The following is an 18,051-nucleotide window of genomic DNA, read 5'->3' as shown; positions in this document are numbered from 1 at the left end:
GTAAATAAGGTTTTTAAAATGTTTAAGAAGCGTCATTTAAAATTAAATTAAAATGCAGAGCCCCCTGGATGGGTGGCCAGGACCTGGGTAGCGTGAGTGCCGCTGAAAATCAGCTTGCGTGCCGCCTTTGGCACATGTGCCATAGGTTGCCTATCCCTGCTCTAATGCTAGTCTCCAGTACCCACCATGTACACAAGGCATTTCAAGCCAGATTTATTTAAGGTGTAGAGCTTTTTCACAACACTAGACCCAGGGTGGGGCGTAATTATTATGTGATTGGTATTATCTGAATTTCTACAAAGCAAAATGAGAAATTATTTTAATTGTGTTTTAAATAAAAACATTATTTTGGAAATATAATAGGCTTGTGTCTGGTTTCTGTTCCTTCCCTTCCTACTGTAAAATAAGATTACAGCCCCTGGTTATAGCATGCTGCACACATTGTTTTAAACCAGTGATTCTCAAACTATTGTACTGGTGACCCCTTTCACATAGCAAGCCTCTAAGTGTGACCCTCCCCTTATAAATTAAAAACACTTGTTTATATAATTAACACCATTATAAATGCTGGAGGCAAAGTAGGGTATGGGATGGAGGCTGACAGCTCGCCCCCCCCATGTAATAACCTCATGACCCTCTAAGAGATCCCGACCCCCCGTTTAAGAACCCCGTTTTAAACCAACAGAACACATTTACATTCAGACATCTGAAGATGGTAATGTGTTACAATGAAATGGGGGCATTAGGGCATAGAACATTCATTTGCTAAAATAAATCCTCTGATGTCATCAGATTCTGTTACAACAAAGAGTTGCTTCTATTTTTCATTCTGTTTACTAATTTTATTCTAAAGCGTTGCTTAGTTACTAACCCGAGTGATTTTCTTCAAAATCAGAATTAATACTGTTGCTTTCCAGCTGTTTCCTATTTAATTTCAGAGCACACAGATTTCTACACACATTGAAGAAAGTCATTAAGGACAACTTCTTTAGGAGTCCCTGAAAGGATGTTTAAGAAGCTCCAAGCTTGTTATGAAACTTACATCAAAACCTTTTTTTCTTCTGTGAAGGAAGAGCCCTACAATCCAACTGGCAGCATTTTTCATAAGCAAAAAATTGTTAGATATGGCACCAACGTGAGGAACACACAACTATCCTTGGAACAGAGAGCCCAAGCTGCAAAAAATATTGGACTGCTAGCGTACACAGGTAACAAGGCAAACTGGCTTGTTGAAATATTTCTTCTGCTTTCTTGTTTGCTATTTCAGTATAATTTAAACCTACGGTTTCATATATGTGCTAAAATAAGGCTAAAGCAGCAAAGAATCCTGTGGCACCTTATAGACTAACAGACGTTTTGGAGCATGAGCTTTCGTGGGTGAATACCCACTTCCTCATGCTCCAAAACGTCTGTTAGTCTATAAGGTGCCACAGGATTCTTTGCTGCTTTTACAGATCCAGACTAACACGGCTACCCTCTGATACTTGAAAATAAGGCTAGTGTTTTTCATGTACTTGTTGAAAAACTAGGCAAATATCTAGATGAACTGACGTACCCCGTGGAAGACCTCTGCATACCCCCAGGGGTACACATACCCCTGGTTGAGAAGCACTGCACTACAGTTTAAAACGGTATGAACTGTAAGGATAAATAGTAATAATATAGTGAGCCTTTTTAAGAAAAGAAGCGGTTCTCTGAGCCTGCCAGACAGCAAGCCTACCGTAATTGTCAGAAATATTCATAATCAGTTGCCATCAATGTTAAAAAATGTGATATCTTAATTAAAGTCATAGTACCACTGTGGGTAGAGGAGACCTTCCTCCTTCTAAATGTTAGAAAAAGTACAGAGAAAAGTTACTGGTATGTTGTGATCCAAGTACACATTGCTGACAGATACTCTATTACTTTGGGAGTGTAAAGTCAGCCAAAACTCAAAAAGAAAGTGGTTCAGTAGATGTGAAAGTCAGGTTTTTGGCCATCTAGAATCTGGAATAAGGCGGCCAGTCATGGAATGAGAGATCTAATGGACATGATGTCTCCATCGTACAATTTTTTTCACAGAAAATTTACATGTAACTCACTCATCATGTGTTCTACAATCTGGCCAAGTTTTCTAGAGAATAGCTCAGCCAAGCTCAGAAGCAAGACTGGCAGCAGTCAGTGGATTTATGCAACAACAGTGCCCAAGAACCCACGTAAATCACCATGACTAGTAACATCTGCATTGTAAAATGCTTACTTAAATGAATATTTGCCACTAAAAAAGATGCTTTTACTCGGTTCTAGCCCATGAAAGCTTATGCCCAGATAAATGTGTTAATCTTTAAGATGCCACAAGTCTCCTCATTGTTTTTGCTGATACAGACTAACACAGCTACCCCTATGATACCTGTCATTTGCAAGAAAGACAACACAGTGGTTCTTGTTCTGAGGTTATTTCCAGTCTATTCCATCTGTTGCCATTGACAGTTTCATTGCATTAAATGGCAAATCCTGACCCCACTGCACAGCCCAATCAACCAGACGGGGCACTGAAGAGACCTGATGAGTTTGTGGGGGAAGATGTTCTCTGAAGCTGAGCTGCAGCTTTTTGATGGGAATGACTGGTGGACCTGTAATATTACTGAGCCTGCTCTCAATTCTTCCTTCAACCTGCCTATGTTGCTGGATTACATGGCTAGTCCATGTAGCTGTTCACAACTGGTTTGAGATCCCCAAATTCTGTCTCACTTCTGCCACTCCTGAATGATACCACATTGGTTTTGCAGCATGCAGTGAATTCTGCATTGACAGAGGGGGAATTGTGGTGAAAGGGAAGTAGGAAAGAGAAGAGGGGGCAGTGACAGATTTACCCTTATGTAACTAGATTGCATTTTAGTAACCACATTGACGCCACAAGTTGCCTTTTCAGCATTTATTCCATGGACAAAGGCCCCAAAATTTTTTAGGACATGAAATCCTTTTTTTTAATTGCATTGTGCTATTGTTCTGAAAAAAAGGAAAAATAATGTGTGATAAATATGCCCTCTAGCAAGAAATACAGATGATAAATATCCGAATCAGATTAAAGAACAAGACTGTAAGCCGCTCAAAGGCTCAGCAGATTTTCAAGTTGCTAGCCCCCAATATCAAGTGCAGTTCTGAAAAAACACAAACTACTCCTGGGGGAATTTTGCGTCACTGTGCATGCGCAGAATTCATGGCCCCTGCAGATTTCTTTGCTTCCCCACAGAAAAAAATGACTTTCTGACAGGGAAGCAAAGGGAAGTTGCAGGACCAGTCATGCACCATTCCCTAGCAGTGCAGGTACATCGTTTCAGGCAGCCAGAAGAGAGGTAAATCACTCGGGGGCTGAGGACATCCCAGCCAGTGGCGCCCACCTTGATCCGGGATCAGCTGCTAGTCCCGGCTGGGCTAGAGGCAGGAGAGGACGGGACTTCCTCTGCCCCTGTAAGGAGTGGCTGGAGCTATGTCAGACCTGCCCCCAGCAACCTCCCTCAGCTACAGGAAGCTCAGCATCCACCCTTGCTTCCTGCCCCCATCACTCCTCAGCTGTGGGAGGGAAGGATCATTGTACAGGGAGCTGCTTCCCCATCCACCTAACCGCTGCACATCCAGACCTCTCATACCCAGACACCCCTGCCAACCCTCACCCCATACATCTAGAACCCCCCTAGCACTGCATACCTGAAGCCCCCTCACTGAATCTCAACCCCTGCAACCAGACCACACCCCCCACTGAGTTCCCTGCACTCAAACCTCCAGTAATGAGCCCCCTTCCCACACCACCTTGAGTCACCACATCCAGACCCCCATGACACTGACCCCAATGAGCATCTGTGCATCCAGATTTCCCGCCCCCCCCCGAGATGCCTGCACCTAGATTGTCCCACACAGAACCCTCTCATCCCCACACCTGTATCCGTCCACATTGAGCCCCTCCACACTTGGATCTTGCTTGGTTGAGCCTGCCTGCCCCACACCTGGTGTGCTGGCACAGAGCCCCAGGTTGTGGGCAAGTCCAGACCTTATGCTGTGTCAGGTGCAGCCTCACCACTGAGTGTGTCCCACGGGTGCAGGTGCTGCAGGGTTATCTTCTACCTTCATACAGCCAGTGGCCTGTGCTCCACACTGCCATGCTGGAGCCTCTTTCTTTATTCATTGACAAATAAAACTTGCAGAATTTTAAAATATTGTGTGCAGAATTTTTATTTTTTTGGTGCAGAATGTCCTCAGGAGTAACACACATGCAGAAATACCACTTAAGAACAATAAATAATGCAATGTGTATCCTCTTTGCTGATGAACATATTTATACGTGTGCAATCTGGAAAACAAACACAGAAGACCAACATGCCTCGGGTAGGCACCTCAGTGCCAAATACCAAGGGATTTCAGTAGCCCTTCCAAGTAATTATACTATAATAAAAGCCCTTCATTTTCAGTTTTTACCAATTTTTAAGGAAAATTTCCCAGGTTTTACAAAAGCTATTTGTTTTTTTTACCAATTTTTGCTCAAGTTTTTGGATCACTGACATACATGAAAATACTGATTATGTTAAGAAAATCCAATACATTAAGTAGATGTTAAATAATAAATTAAACTAAGTGAAAATGTGAAGCTGCTAAAGTAAGGCAATATAATGGAAGATACCCACACATATAGATGCATACATGTGCATGTGTCCGTACTGTTACTAGTTCATGAAATAAAACAGCATTAAGCTGCTTTTACTCTCAATATCCTTACTTTTTGCTAATTGTTGCTGTTTTTCTGCCCTCTCATCCCCCCAACATTAGCCTCAATATTTACCCAGAAAACTGAGACTTTTTTTGCACTATTTTTCACCTCTCTCTTCATTTTTTATAACAAAAACCAATACATTCCGGGGAAGTGTTAAACAAAATAAAAACCAAAATGGAAGGGAGTGAGTATGTATAATGCATACGTCTTCAGATGTTATACCTTGGGTAGAATGGGTTTTTAAATTTTACCTTTCATTGTTACTTGGCCTTATTTGCCAGTAAATAAGCGCCTCTTCCCCTATACTACTTTTAAGTACCCTTATTTCCTACTATAAAAAAACAGGGGCCAGCTGGTTCTATGCCGAATCTCTGCACAAACAATTCCTGCTGAAATATCTGAGATCTGAGGGGAGTCTAACTCCCAATCTGGCAAACCTGTAGGGTTTGGAGTACCCAAGAGCCCAAGTGCATCAGAGCACACTTCAAGTAAGACATGCTAGGACCACAGCATAGAAGCAGACAGGCCCCCCATTCCTTTAAGGCAATGAGAGGAGTTATTTCAATGAGCAATGTGAGAAGGAAAGTGAGCCAGCTGCCCAATGAAGAGGCACAATGGTGTGCCTGGCTTTTTCAAAAGCAGGCCCAATATATTCCGATTCCATCACTGGCCATTTTATCCTGCCAAACTAAATTCCCACTGCAGTTTAATTGGATATCAAGTTCTTCTGTTCATCTGCTAAGTAGTGTTGCTTTTGTAACACAGCTGCATTCCATAAACATGTTCCCTATTTATTTACCACACAAACCATAAACAGCCTACAGTATGTATAGGAAGTAGTTTACATACATATTAGATGTAGTGTGTGTATATACACATGCAGGATGTGTCAAGTGACTATCACTGATTATATATATATATTGCCAAGTCTCATGTAGGATACTTTTAATGTGTGTATTAAATTTGAAAAGTATATGAGGATTCTTGGGATAATATATTGTAATAAATCCAACTCTGCACTTTTACAGCATATTTCAAGTGCTTTGTAAACATTTTTAATTAATCACAACACCCCTGTGGGCATATGCAAATATTGGCCCCATGTTTCAGATACTGAAATTGCTGCATTGAAAGGTTAAAGCCCAGATCCTCAAAGGAATTTAAGTGCCTAACTGCCATTGAAATCAGTAAGAGTTAGGCACCTATGTTTTTGAGGATCTGGGTACAAGTGGCCTGACCAAGGTCACAAAGCAAGCGTGTGGCAGAGAGAGGAAGAGAACCTCTGTGTTTCATCTCCCAGTCCTACAATTTTGGGCACATCTACACTTGCAAAGAACTAGCACTGGCAGTTACAGCGCCGCTCAGAGAGCACTGAAGGAAAACCACTGTTGTGTGTTCACACTGACAGCTGTCTGCACAATAGCGTGTTTGCACTTGCAGCACTATTCGGAGCGGTGCACTCTGGGTACCTATCCCACAGAGCACCTCTTTTGCCGCTAAGACTTGTGGGAAGGCGGAAGTGGTTGCAGGGCATCCTGTCTCAATGCCCCATAATGCATTGCTTCGCATCCCAGCAATCCCTGTGCTTCCATCCGCATTTGGGGCCATCTTTCAACAGTTTGTGTACTGCATGCCCTACCCTACCTCTTTCTGGCTGCAGGAATGGATCCCGAGCTGTTGACCAGAACGCTGCTCGCACTGACCAACATGTCATGAGTGGCAACAGAGTTATTCCTTAAACTACAAAGGCAAAAGGAATGTGACATTGATCTCACCACGCGTACTAGCTATAACACAAGAAGAATGCTTGTGTCATTCATGGAGGTGCTGACCACAGTGGAATGCTGCTTTTCGGCTTGGGAAACAAGCACTGAGTGGTGGGATCACATCATCATGTACGTCTGGGATGACAAGCAGTGGCTGCAGAACTTTTGGATGATGAAAGCCACATTCATTAGACTGTGTGATGAGCTCACCCTAACCCTGCAGCACAAAGACAAGAGAATGAGAGCTGCCCTGTCGCTGGAGAAGTGCATAGCAATTGCATGGCAATTGCACTGTGGAAGCTGGCTACTCCAGACTGCTACCGATCGGTTGCTAACCAGTTCGGAGTGGGGAAGTCAACTGTTGGAGTCACGTTGATGGAAGCGTGCAGGGCTATTAATTGCGTCCTGCTCTGAAAGACCGTGACTCTGGGCAACATGAGTGAAATTGTGGACAGCTTTGCACAAATGGGCTTCCTTAACTGCGGAGGAGAATACATGGCAAGCACATTCCAAATCTGGCACCAGGCCACCAAGTACATTAATCACAAGGGGTATTTTTCAATGGTTCTCCAGGCGCTTGTGGATCACCATGGGCATTTCACAAGACATTAACGCAGGCTGGTCCGGAAAGAAGCATGACCCACCCATCTTTTGGAGCACTGGCCTGTTTAAGAAGCTGCAAGCAGGGATTTTCCTCCCGGACCAGATCACCACCATAGGGGAAGTCAAAATGCCCATTGTAATCATGGGAGACACCGCCTACCCCTTAATGCTGTGGCTCATGAAGCCGTACATAGGGCAACTTGACAGCAGCAAGGAGCAGTTCAACAAAAAGTTGAGCAAGTGCAGAATGACTGGAGTGTGCACTTGGCCATTTAAAAGGCCCTTGGAAATGCCTATAGGGGAAGCTGAACATGGCCAATGACAACATTCATATGCTTAGAGAGAGGTTCTGTACACTCCATAATATTTGTGAAGGGAAAGGTGAAAGCTTCACTCAGGGCTGGACCAGAGGCTCAGCACTTGTTTGAACAGCAAGACCAAAGCTATAAGAGGGGCACAGCAGGGGCCTATAATAGATCAGGATGCTTTGAGACAGCAATCTGAAGCTGAAAGCCATTAATGTGTGTTGCTATGCTCTGGACTGCACTGCTTGTAAGAAGAGGATTAGTGTACCTGATGCAAGAAGGGGCCTTAACATAATTGTATGTTGCTTTGCAGTGCTCTTTTTGCTCTCACTTAATAGAATAAAGATTGCTTTCCTTTCAAACAAACACAACAACCAGAGGAAAGAGTCAAAAGAAAAAAATCATCAGCAGGGATGGGAATGGGGGAAGGGAAGTTCTCAAGAGGCAAAGAGGTCTGGGGATGGCTACAGATTTGTGTATGTCCAGGGATCATACCCAGCCTTCTCCTTTGGAGAACAAAGCCATGGATGCTGTACTTCAGCAGAGCTAAACTGCAGAGGGACAGGTGTTGAGCACAGTGGGTACTGGGAGTCTGCAGGGCTGGACTGTGACAGGGTAGGAGTGGAATGCAGCGGGTACAGCCTGGAGCCAGGAGGTTGATAAGAGTGTGGTGGGAGGGGAGAGGGCGCACACATGGGAAAGTTTTGCAACAGCAGCTGCAGGGCAAGGCGAGCGCAGAGGTGCTTGGTTTAAAGAGCTAGTAACACCTGGAGCATGTCCACTTAGCACTCCGTAACTGTTAAGAGCTGCTCCATGGCTTCTTTCTGGTGTGCCACGTTCTCTTTTCGGTCCCTCTTCTCACTGTCCCGCCACCCTTTCAATTCCTTTTTCTTGGTAGCGGAGTGCATCAAAACCTCATGCATAAAGTCCTCCATAGTTCTCCTTGGATGCTTTCTAATTTTTTGCAACCATTCTGCCGCCCATAAAGAGGAAGGCTGTGCTCCCAAGGTCATCGCTGTGAAGTTTCAATGCAACATTTTACAGAAACAGCATTGTTTGCAACACAGACAACACTGTTTCAGTACTTCAAAACACAGCCAGTACTCTCATACCTGTCACTAACTGGCTGACTCCAGGCAAGCACACAAAAGCCACAAGACCCTCAAAATGGTGAGTAGCCACAGGGGCGGGTAAATCGCTGTTCCCGGACCCCGCTGTATATTAGGCACGTGGCTCTTGGGCACTTGGGGAGAGCCAGCACTGTAGGGTGTGCCTGATAATCATTCCTGTCCCCACACTTTCCACAGATGATCACTATGGAAGATAACTTGATGCTGAGGGCAAGAAGCCTGCAGCATCCACCCTGACCCCTATGAGGCTAGCCTGTGTGCAGCAATGGTCCCCCCGACCTATGACGGCACAGTGGTGTGGGAAAGTTACCGTTAATGGGGCAAGAAACAAAGCAGCTCTGCTGAGGAACCTGCAGCAGCAGATTGCCCAATATCTCCATGTGAGTTTCCTGGAGATCTCTGAGGGAGATTCCCATGAGGTGAGGGAGTGTATCAACAGCCTGTTCCGACGTTCAAATTAGGCATGAGGTGGGATACAAGCCTGCTTTCTACAATGCTCCTGCCCCCAACTCGCTTCAGCAATTCCCAGTCAGATCCACTTATGAGAGGCCTCTTCTCCTGCTTGCACTTCACCAAGATCCAACTACTGTGACTGGCTAGGCTTCTCCAGGGTAGAAAAGAGCTCCTGACTGCATGCATTTCTGGCCCCCAGCACTCCGTGGGGGGAGGTCGAACAAGGAGCAGGTCCCAAGCAAACCGGGGGGCAGGGGGGAAGAAGGCCTCCACAGGGCGGGAGCAGGGGGGCTGGCCCTAGGTCTCCATGTGGGGTGGGGGTGAGGAGTGGGCCCTAGGCCTCCATGGAGGGGGAGCAGGTCCCAAGCCTCCATGGGGTGGAGGGTGCGGCACACCCAAGCCTCCAGGGGGGAGGGAGTAGGGGGGCTGGCCCCAAACTTCCATGTTGAAGGGGGAGCCCATGAGGAGCGGGCCCCAGGCCTCTGCAAAGTGGGGCATGCCCAGGCTGGCCCCAGGCCTCTGCAGGGGGAGGAGCAGATCCCACACCCCAGCACTCACCAGCAGTGTGGCTGCGGCCAGGTCCCTGCCCTCTCGCCACTGGTAAGTGCAGCCTTGGCCCCGCTGCAGAGCTCAGGGAAGTGGAGGTGGGGCTGGACAGGGAAGGAGAGGGGGCCCTGGGTTAGAGCGAGCTGGGGCAGCACGCAGCTATGCAGGGCACCAGGAAATTTGGTGCCCCAAATTTCCTGGTGCCCTGCATAGCTGCATACTTTGCATATGGGTAAGGACGACCCTGCCCATCTTCATCCAAGATTACCTCTTCCTGACTTGGTCCACTCACAACTGGCATGCAAACCAACCAAGTAATCACAGGGTCCTTCACAGTGGAGGTGGGGTCACCACCACATATCACGTCCAGCTCTTTGTAGAACTGCAGCTCGTGGGCATACCACCGGAATGGTGGTTTGCCTCCCACACCTTGTGGTAGGCGTTCTGCAGCTCCTTCATTTTGACCCTGCACTGCAACATGTCCCAGCATGGCCCTTTTCTATCACATATCTAGAAATCTGTCCATAGTATCATAATTCCTACAGCCGGAGCGCAGCTGTGACTGCACTGTCTCCTCTCCCCAAATACCAATGAGGTCCAGCAGCTCCAAGTGGGGGATCACCTGGTGCGTGGAGCAGGCATGGCCATCTGAAAAAGGTGTGTGCAGTGGTCTCAGCACATCACCGAGCAAACACGAAGGGGACTTTCACATTTTCAAAGGCATTTATAGGGTGGGGCTGACAGAGAGGTGAGAACAGACCTTGTGGGACACCTCCTAGAGGCAAATTGCAGCACTGTAGTCACCACGGTGTCTACACTGGCACCTCAAAGATCCACGCCTCTTGTGCGGGTGGTTTTTTTAGAACGCTGAATGTGTGCAGTTTCTGTGCACTAAGTGGCTTGGATGTGTGTACACCTCAGGAGTTACAGGGCTCAAAGCTGTTTTACTGCACACAGACTTGCCACTGTAGACAGGGCCTCAGTCTCATGGCTATCCTTCACCTATACAGTAGTTTCCTTAATGGCACACACAATGGATTGTGTTCTAACACAATGGAACTAATTTAAAGGTTCTGTAGTAGCCTTAGCTCAGAATTTCCAATGTACATGCAAATGATTAACTAGCCAATGACCTACTAGAGATAAAGATAGCTTCTTCCATTGCAGGTGGGCCAAATGCTGGAATTTATGCCTCAGAATACATCCAGGACTTAATTGATATCTTGCACATGCCAGATACTTCAGCAAATGTGAGGATCCTGGTGCTCCAAGGGCTGTGCGGTATTTGCTATATAAATTACAGTAACCAAAACAAGGTAAAAGATCTGAATCTTGCTGATGTTCTTTTTGTTTGTCTCACTGAAGATGAAAATTCATCCCCAGCTAGCAACCATATTACCGTGGTTAAGTTCTGGGTTTGTTACCTTCTGACTGTCCTTTGTTGCAACAATATCCCATACATCAGAATACTCCGTGAACTGGGAGGTCAAATGCTGGAAACAAAGCTGAAAAGCCTGTCTCACATGGAATGGTCTGGCTGGCCTGATAATTATGCAGAAGTACTGTTTTCCCTTTTGGGGTTTCACAAAGGTCAACTTACTTCTGCTATTTAAAATGAAGTAACCCTCAAGGATTGTTATAACGTGAACTATTTACATGGCATAATAAAGAAAATGAATAAAAATTAAATAGTGTCACTCTTCCTCTTCCCCATCCCCCAAGAACTATTTTGGAATTTAATAAATTACCTAGCTCAGCTCCTATGCTCATCCATTCTTCATCCTCTTCCCCGACTGGAAAGTCAGGACTACATTACTGAACAAGTAATCTGCCATCAGGTTCATTTTCCTGAGCCAATGCCTTACTAAAAACCGTTCTTCTCCTTTCCCTTCCTGACACACCCTGCACAGTCACTTCAAAGGATTCCAGACTAATACTCTCTTGAATACTACGTTGGAGCAGGGGTTAGTATGACCTTAGTGCACCATAGCCCCAACAGGATGTGATGTGTGTGAAGATGCTAGTCAGCATACCAATTCAGCAGAACCTGGGGGAGTGCACACTGCTTCTTTCTAAAAGGTTTGCTCCTATTAACATTACAATAAATGGGTAGTATCAGACTCTAAAGGAATAGTAAGATACATCAATATTAACCACCTACCCAAATCTATTCTCCCCTGCACTGGCTCAGGAACCTTTCAGGAAGCTAGCCTCCCTCTGCTACCCACTCTTTGGTGCATGCCTTTACAATAAAATAGGATATTTGGAGAGAGAGAGCAAGGTCTTGAAAACATGAAGCATGAGATTATGATTTACAAAATGTGCACAGGATGCCAGGTGCTTTACAAACATGTATAAAGACAAAGCCCCTGTCCTGAAGAGTTTATCATCATAAGACTGAATGCTTCGAACAATTACACATACAAATAGTCCCAATGAACAGAGCCAGGACCGTGAATCTTTTAAAATCACATTGGGACACAGAGGGTCTCTAGTATCTCCATCAAAAACCCTGTTGCCAGGCTCTCTCTCAATGCCTGCCCTATAAACTGAAGAGCATTTTCTGGGAAAGGTCCCCTCTCACTGCTGTTCATGCTAGGTACAGCTCATAAAGCAGGAAGTGCTTTGGGAACCTCTCCCATGATAGTTTTCAAAACAACTGCACCTGTTCTGATAACAGTCCTTTGAAAGTACATATGGTAACTTCGTTAATGTTGTAGTTATGTTCCTGAAAAATGCTACTTCAAGTGAAATAAGTGAATCCAATTTCCCCATAAGAATTAATGTAAATAGGGGTGGCTTAGGTTCCAGGGAAACTTTTTTCACCAAAGACATACATACAGTATAAGTTTTAAATAATTTTAAACAAACAATACTGTACTCACCAGTGATTGTGATGCTTGAGGCAGGGGCGTAGCGGGGTCAGAAGACAGGGGCTTGCCCGGATCTGCCTGCCCAGCGCTTCTGCTGGGTAGTGGAGTCGACGACTTGCCTACTCCCCATCTGGGACGCCAGGCGGACAGAATGGGGCAAGCACTCATGCACCAACCTGTCATAATATAATTCCCAATTCTGAACCTTAGCGTCCAAAATATGGGTACTAGCATGAATTCCCCTAAGCTTAATTACCAGCTTAGATCCTGTAGTGCTGCCACCAACAAGGACTTAGGGTAGAGTGCCTGATAAACTCTGGTCTCCCCCAAAACCTTCCCTGGGGATCCCCAAGACCCAAATTCCTTGAGTCTCACAACAAAGGGGAATAAACCATTTCCCTTCTCCCTCCTCCCCTCCACATGTTCCCTCCCTGGGCTCCTGGAGAGATATACAGATTCAAGCTCTGTGAATCTAAACAAAGGGATTCCCCCTTCTCCTTTCTTCCTCCCAGATCTTTCCCGCCCTGGGTACACTAGGAGATCACCGTGATTCAAACTCCTTGAATCACAACACAGAGAAATCAGGTGGGTTCCCCCCCTTTTCTCTCCCCCTCCCTTCTCCTTCTCTGTTAAGTACAGACTCAATTCCCTTGAGCCTCAACAAGGGGAAAAATCAGACAGGTCTTAAAAGCAAAACTTTTAATAAAAGAAAAAAAGAATAAAGAAAATCACTGTAAATTCAAGATGGAATATTACAGGGTCTGTCAGATAAAAGAAATTGGAGAAACAGCCTTCTCCAGCAGAAATACAATTTAAAATACTTTTAGCCCAATACACATTAGATCCCTACCAGCCAGATACACATTTGCAAATAAAGCAAAACAATCAAAAAGACTAAACAGCCTTTCTACCTTTTGTACTTACTAAATTGGAATAGAAGATTAGAGAGCCTGTAGGTAAGTGTGGTCACTCTCAGAGCCCATAGAGAACAAAGCAAAACCCAAAAAACACAAACAAAGGCTTCCCTCCACCGAGATTTGAAAGTATCTTGTCTCCTGATTGGTCCCCTGGTCATGTGTTTGGTTCCGTTTGTTAACCCTTTACAGGTGAAAAGAGACATTAACCCTTAACTATCTGTTTATGACACAACCCCATCGCCCAACAGCAGTGCTGGGCAGAGCGTAGCAAGCCCCCCAAGCCCCAACTGGAACGCCAGGCAGACAGGCAGACCAGGGCGAGCCATACAACCTTATAACAGAACACTGCACAACTTCAAATGAGTAAGTTTTCTAATAGATCAGCAACCTAATAACAAAACAATGTTAACTGGGATGACTAAGTGAGGAGTTACTGTATTAAGTTTCAGAGCTTCCAGATGTGCACATCTAGCCTTAAACTTGTTTAGAACATAGTGGCTCATTTGAGCAACTATGGCCACCCCACACCTCTGCATTGATCGCTTATGAACAGGTAATAAGCTTTAAGGTGGTAGGGTTGAGGGGTTTGTTTTTTTTTTTTTTAATACTTTGCTCATATCGAAATCTTCATCTAGATCCCAAAGTGTTTTATCAAAGGGGAGGAGCATTTGAAAGGCCTTAAGACATGGCTATATTGGATACCATCTCCTTGATTCCAGTGCTCCCGGCTTTCTATGCTCACACCACTAGTTGTCTTTTAAGGATCTGCTGCTTGATGTTTGAGAACAGTAGGTGAACAAACCATTGCTATGATAGGAGCATGAATGTGGTATTACAATCCATCACGTCTCACCTTTAAAAAGCATCAATATTTGCTCCCTCTCCTTCCCCAATGTTTTTGTGTAATCACTGTTAGGCTGGCCTGCTCTGATCTTACTTTTCTCTTCACCGCCTTTTCCTGATGACTGTCTTTTAAAATTAAAAGATATTTGAATTGTTTTCAAGTACTGTATTTCATGATGTATTTGATGTGAAACAGTTGTCCCAAAAATGCCACAAATTGTAAAAGCAAACTAAACATTCATTTATGATTGAAATGTTTAACTTGTTGAAAATTTGCTTGTGGCAGGTTGCATACATCTGAGAAAATACAAGCCAGTTTCCACCCTCCTTGTAACATACGCTACTTTATATAAAGAAAATACATAATGAGGTGCATGGCAAGTACATTCAGGGACTCTACAAAGGCAGGTATTTTGTACATTTTTTCTAACATGTAAGAACTGTACAGACAGTTATATATTTCATTTACTTTTTTGGAGAAAAAAGTCAAATGGTAAATGATGACTAAATATTTTTTTAAACTAACATTTCAGAAACAGAGCTCACATTTTCAGAACATCAAAAGTTATATCAGTAGGAGGTCCCGTAAAGCAAATTTTCAAATTTGAGTAGGAAAACTGCTTTTCATTGTGCAAACACCTGATTATCTTTACTATGACTCGCATTGAGATCAATGGGACTACATTTGAGATCTTCAGATAAGTGCTTTAAATGTATGCGCTATTAAAACACTTCAGAGTGGTAATACTGATTAGTTGCCTATACCTTAGAGGCACTTGAAGGCAAGAAAAGGCCAGGTGAAGCTACCTCTCTCCACCATGCCAAGAACCCTTTTTCATTGATTTTTCTCACTATGGTCTACTTCCCTAGAAGCAGGTCCTATCTATTCCTTGACTTGGGGAAGGAGCAGGGCTTGTAGGCTTCTGAAGTGAGAGGAAGAGCAGATGTACTCTGACATGTAAAGCAAACAGCTTATGAAGCACACTGACAGGTGATGCTTGGGCTCTTTTGAGGGAGCTTATTTTGAAGCATGTACAGAAACATGCAGGACTGCAGTGCATGATAAAAATACTTATTGCAATGTACTGAGGATGAGTACATAAGGAAAAAGCAAACTATTTTATAGCAAAAATGAGGACTGAAACCACATAAACTGAAGGAAATTACATAATTCACTGTTCCTTCACACTGCAGAGATAAAGGTAAATCAACTGTTGATCATATAGGTCACTTAAGTATTGCTACTGAACAATGGTTTCTACCTTTCATTTTAAGATAGACTGACAGCTACATTAAACCCTTCCCCCAGAGTATTTTCTGTTTCAAGAGCTAGATAGCTGTCAGTTCTGTAGAAAAATTTTTAGTTGATTAGAGCAGTGGTTCTCAATCTATTTACCATTGTGGGCCACATATGCAGTTGTGTTATGTGGGCCAAATCCAATGTATACACAAATACATACAGTAACTCCTCACTTAAAGTCATCCTGGTTAATGTTATGTTGATCAATTAGAGAACATGCTCATTTAAAGTTGCACAATGCTCCCTTATAATGTTGTTTGGCAACCGCCTGCTTTGTCCACTCCTTGCAGGAAACGCAGCCCATTGGAACTAGCTGGTGAGGGCTTGGAACCAGGGTGGACTGGCAGTCCCGCATCAGCTCCCCACTCCCCTGTGCAGCCAGCCAGCCAGCAGGCACTCAGTTGCCAAGCAGTTTTAGGTGTTCCTCCCCCCGACTGCTATGTGCTATCTCCTGCCCTCTGCCTTGAGACTGCTCGTGGGAGCCTCCTCCTTGCTGTGCAAGGAGATACTAATATCAGGGTGTCCTCCAACTCTACAGAGTAGGGGGGACTGACAGAGGGAGCTTGCTGGCAGCAACTGTTGTCTCACCATGCTGATCTACTTAAAAAGGCAAGGTATTTAGAGTGGGGTCAGTGTACTTAAGGGGCAATGCACATAACACACAGCATGTCTCTGCCATGCTGTCTCCCCTCCATTTGTGCTGCCTTGTAGAGTGTTAGGCTACATTAACAAGTGTTAACCCTTGAGGGCTCATGCCCAGTACTAGATCATTTATCAGTAAGGTACTCCCTGAGAAATAAACCACCCTCTTATTTCACCATGTCAATGAAGCTTCACAATCATTGCTGTGTGTAGTATTAAACAATTTAATACTTACACTGTGTATATATATATATAAGTCTTGTCTGGCAAAAGAATTTCCAGGGAACCTAACCTCCCCTATTTATATTAATTCTTACAGGGAAATTGGATTCACTTAAAGTAGCATTTTTCAGGAACATAGCTACAATGTTAAACAATGAGTTACTGTAAACACAACCAACCACCTGTATGGCCACAAGGATGTTACATGGGCCAGAGCTGTGTGCTGAATGGGCCCCAGGTTGAGAACCACTGCACTAGAGTTGTTTTAGGTAAAATGCAAACCTTATTTAAAAATTCACCACCATTTAGCTGTCTGATTGAGTTTATTAGCTGTGGGCTATTGGCAAATATTCTAACAAGTCAATTACATTTCAGAGTGGTCCCTTGTAAGTAGAATTTACACACTTTTGTTCTTGTTAAGCATTTATATTGCAGTAGTATCCAAGACTACTAATGGGTTGGACTTTACTGCACTAAGGCCTGGTCCACACTACAGCATTAAATCCATTTAACGCTGTCCCCGTCAACGCTACAAGGCACTTTAAATCTATTTCTGTACTCCTCCCAACAAGAGGAGTAACCCTAAAATTGATATTACTATATCGATTTAGGGTTAGTGTGGACGGAAATCAAAGTTATTGGTCTCATACTTTTACCGAGCTACCCAGAGTACACCGCTCCGGAAATCGATGGTAGTCTAGGACCATGGACGCACACCACCAAATTAGTGTGCCCTAGTGTGGACACGTAAAATCAATTTTATAAAACTGGTTTTAATAATTTCGATTTTATGCTGTAGTGTAGACGTGGCCTAAGGGTTGTACAAACAAGTTAGTGCGCTGGGGTAGGGACTAATGAAGTTTGACTCATCAACATAATACAATTATGAGGTGTTTTTGCTTTCAGCACTGACTGCAGCCATTTCCCCCCTTTTAGAAAAGCCAGTACCCCTCAACATTTGTTTTGAAAAACTCAATAGTTTCTCTTCCTGCAGATAGAGTGAACATTATGAACTACTTTTAACACTGGAGAGAAGTGTTTACACAAGCTGTACCTGGATTTGAGGAGTATCTACTAGGATAAGATGCAGGAAGTGATTACAGGTGTCTGGTATCAATAGTTCCCATTGGATATTTATCCTATCTTCCTTTCTCCACAGAAATCATTTGTAGATTTCCTCTTGATGCAGCTTAGTCTTTACCAGAAAGAGCAGGTGACAATGGAGTTAAACTAATCCATCCATAACACCATCCATGCAAGATATTCCCTAAATAGCTATTTTGGGGAGAGTTCACTACATGCCAGAACTGCAGCTCTAGCCTATACAACTTGGAACATGAAAGAGTGGGAAAATCCTATGCGAGTGTAGCATGATGCTGCTATGCCCTTCTACAGGCAGAACTGCCATAACTAGATCCTATATCTTAATAGCCCAGCTGTAGATTTTATTTTACAATTCACCCTGAAGGCTTGCCTAGAGAATTGTTAATCTTTAATTCTAGTTTGAGACAAAAGAACTTCTAAAAACCAGTTATACAGTACTCAAATTTGTATTACACTGAGCAGTTCCATGAGGCATTAAGTATCACTTTATCAAGCGCTTATGCTGTATGTTTGTTTGCTCAGTGACTGCCAGACTGCTACATCTCCCAGAGTATGAGACTAACAACCTGTCCCCGTGCACCACATTATAAAAGAGGCAGAGTG

At 44.1% G+C, this 18,051-nt stretch overlaps 1 protein-coding gene across 1 annotated transcript; it reads left to right on the top strand.

Moving 5' to 3' along the window:
• Positions 1–1,006: 1,006 nt before the first annotated feature.
• ARMH2 (armadillo like helical domain containing 2) lies at positions 1,007–11,160 on the top strand. Its single transcript, XM_030549438.1, has 2 exons — positions 1,007–1,208; positions 10,715–11,160. Exons 1-2 carry the CDS (start codon positions 1,007–1,009, stop codon positions 11,158–11,160), a joined length of 648 nt encoding a protein of 215 aa, XP_030405298.1.
• Positions 11,161–18,051: the final 6,891 nt, after the last annotated feature.

This window comes from Gopherus evgoodei, chromosome 2 (genome assembly GCF_007399415.2).
Source record: "Gopherus evgoodei ecotype Sinaloan lineage chromosome 2, rGopEvg1_v1.p, whole genome shotgun sequence".
Taxonomy (NCBI): Eukaryota; Metazoa; Chordata; order Testudines; family Testudinidae; genus Gopherus; species Gopherus evgoodei.
Note: the sequence above shows the minus strand (reverse complement) of the source record. Positions and strands in the feature narration are given on the sequence as shown.

What these genes read in the sequence shown, in the direction of transcription:
- ARMH2 (XM_030549438.1), top strand. Translation starts at nt 1,007, where the DNA reads ATGTTTAAGAAGCTCCAAGCTTGTTATGAAACTTACATCAAAACCTTT. An exon ending in TGGACTGCTAGCGTACACAG is followed by an intron (nt 1,209 to 10,714) that starts GTAACAAGGCAA and finishes CTTCCATTGCAG; the next exon opens with GTGGGCCAAATGCTGGAATT.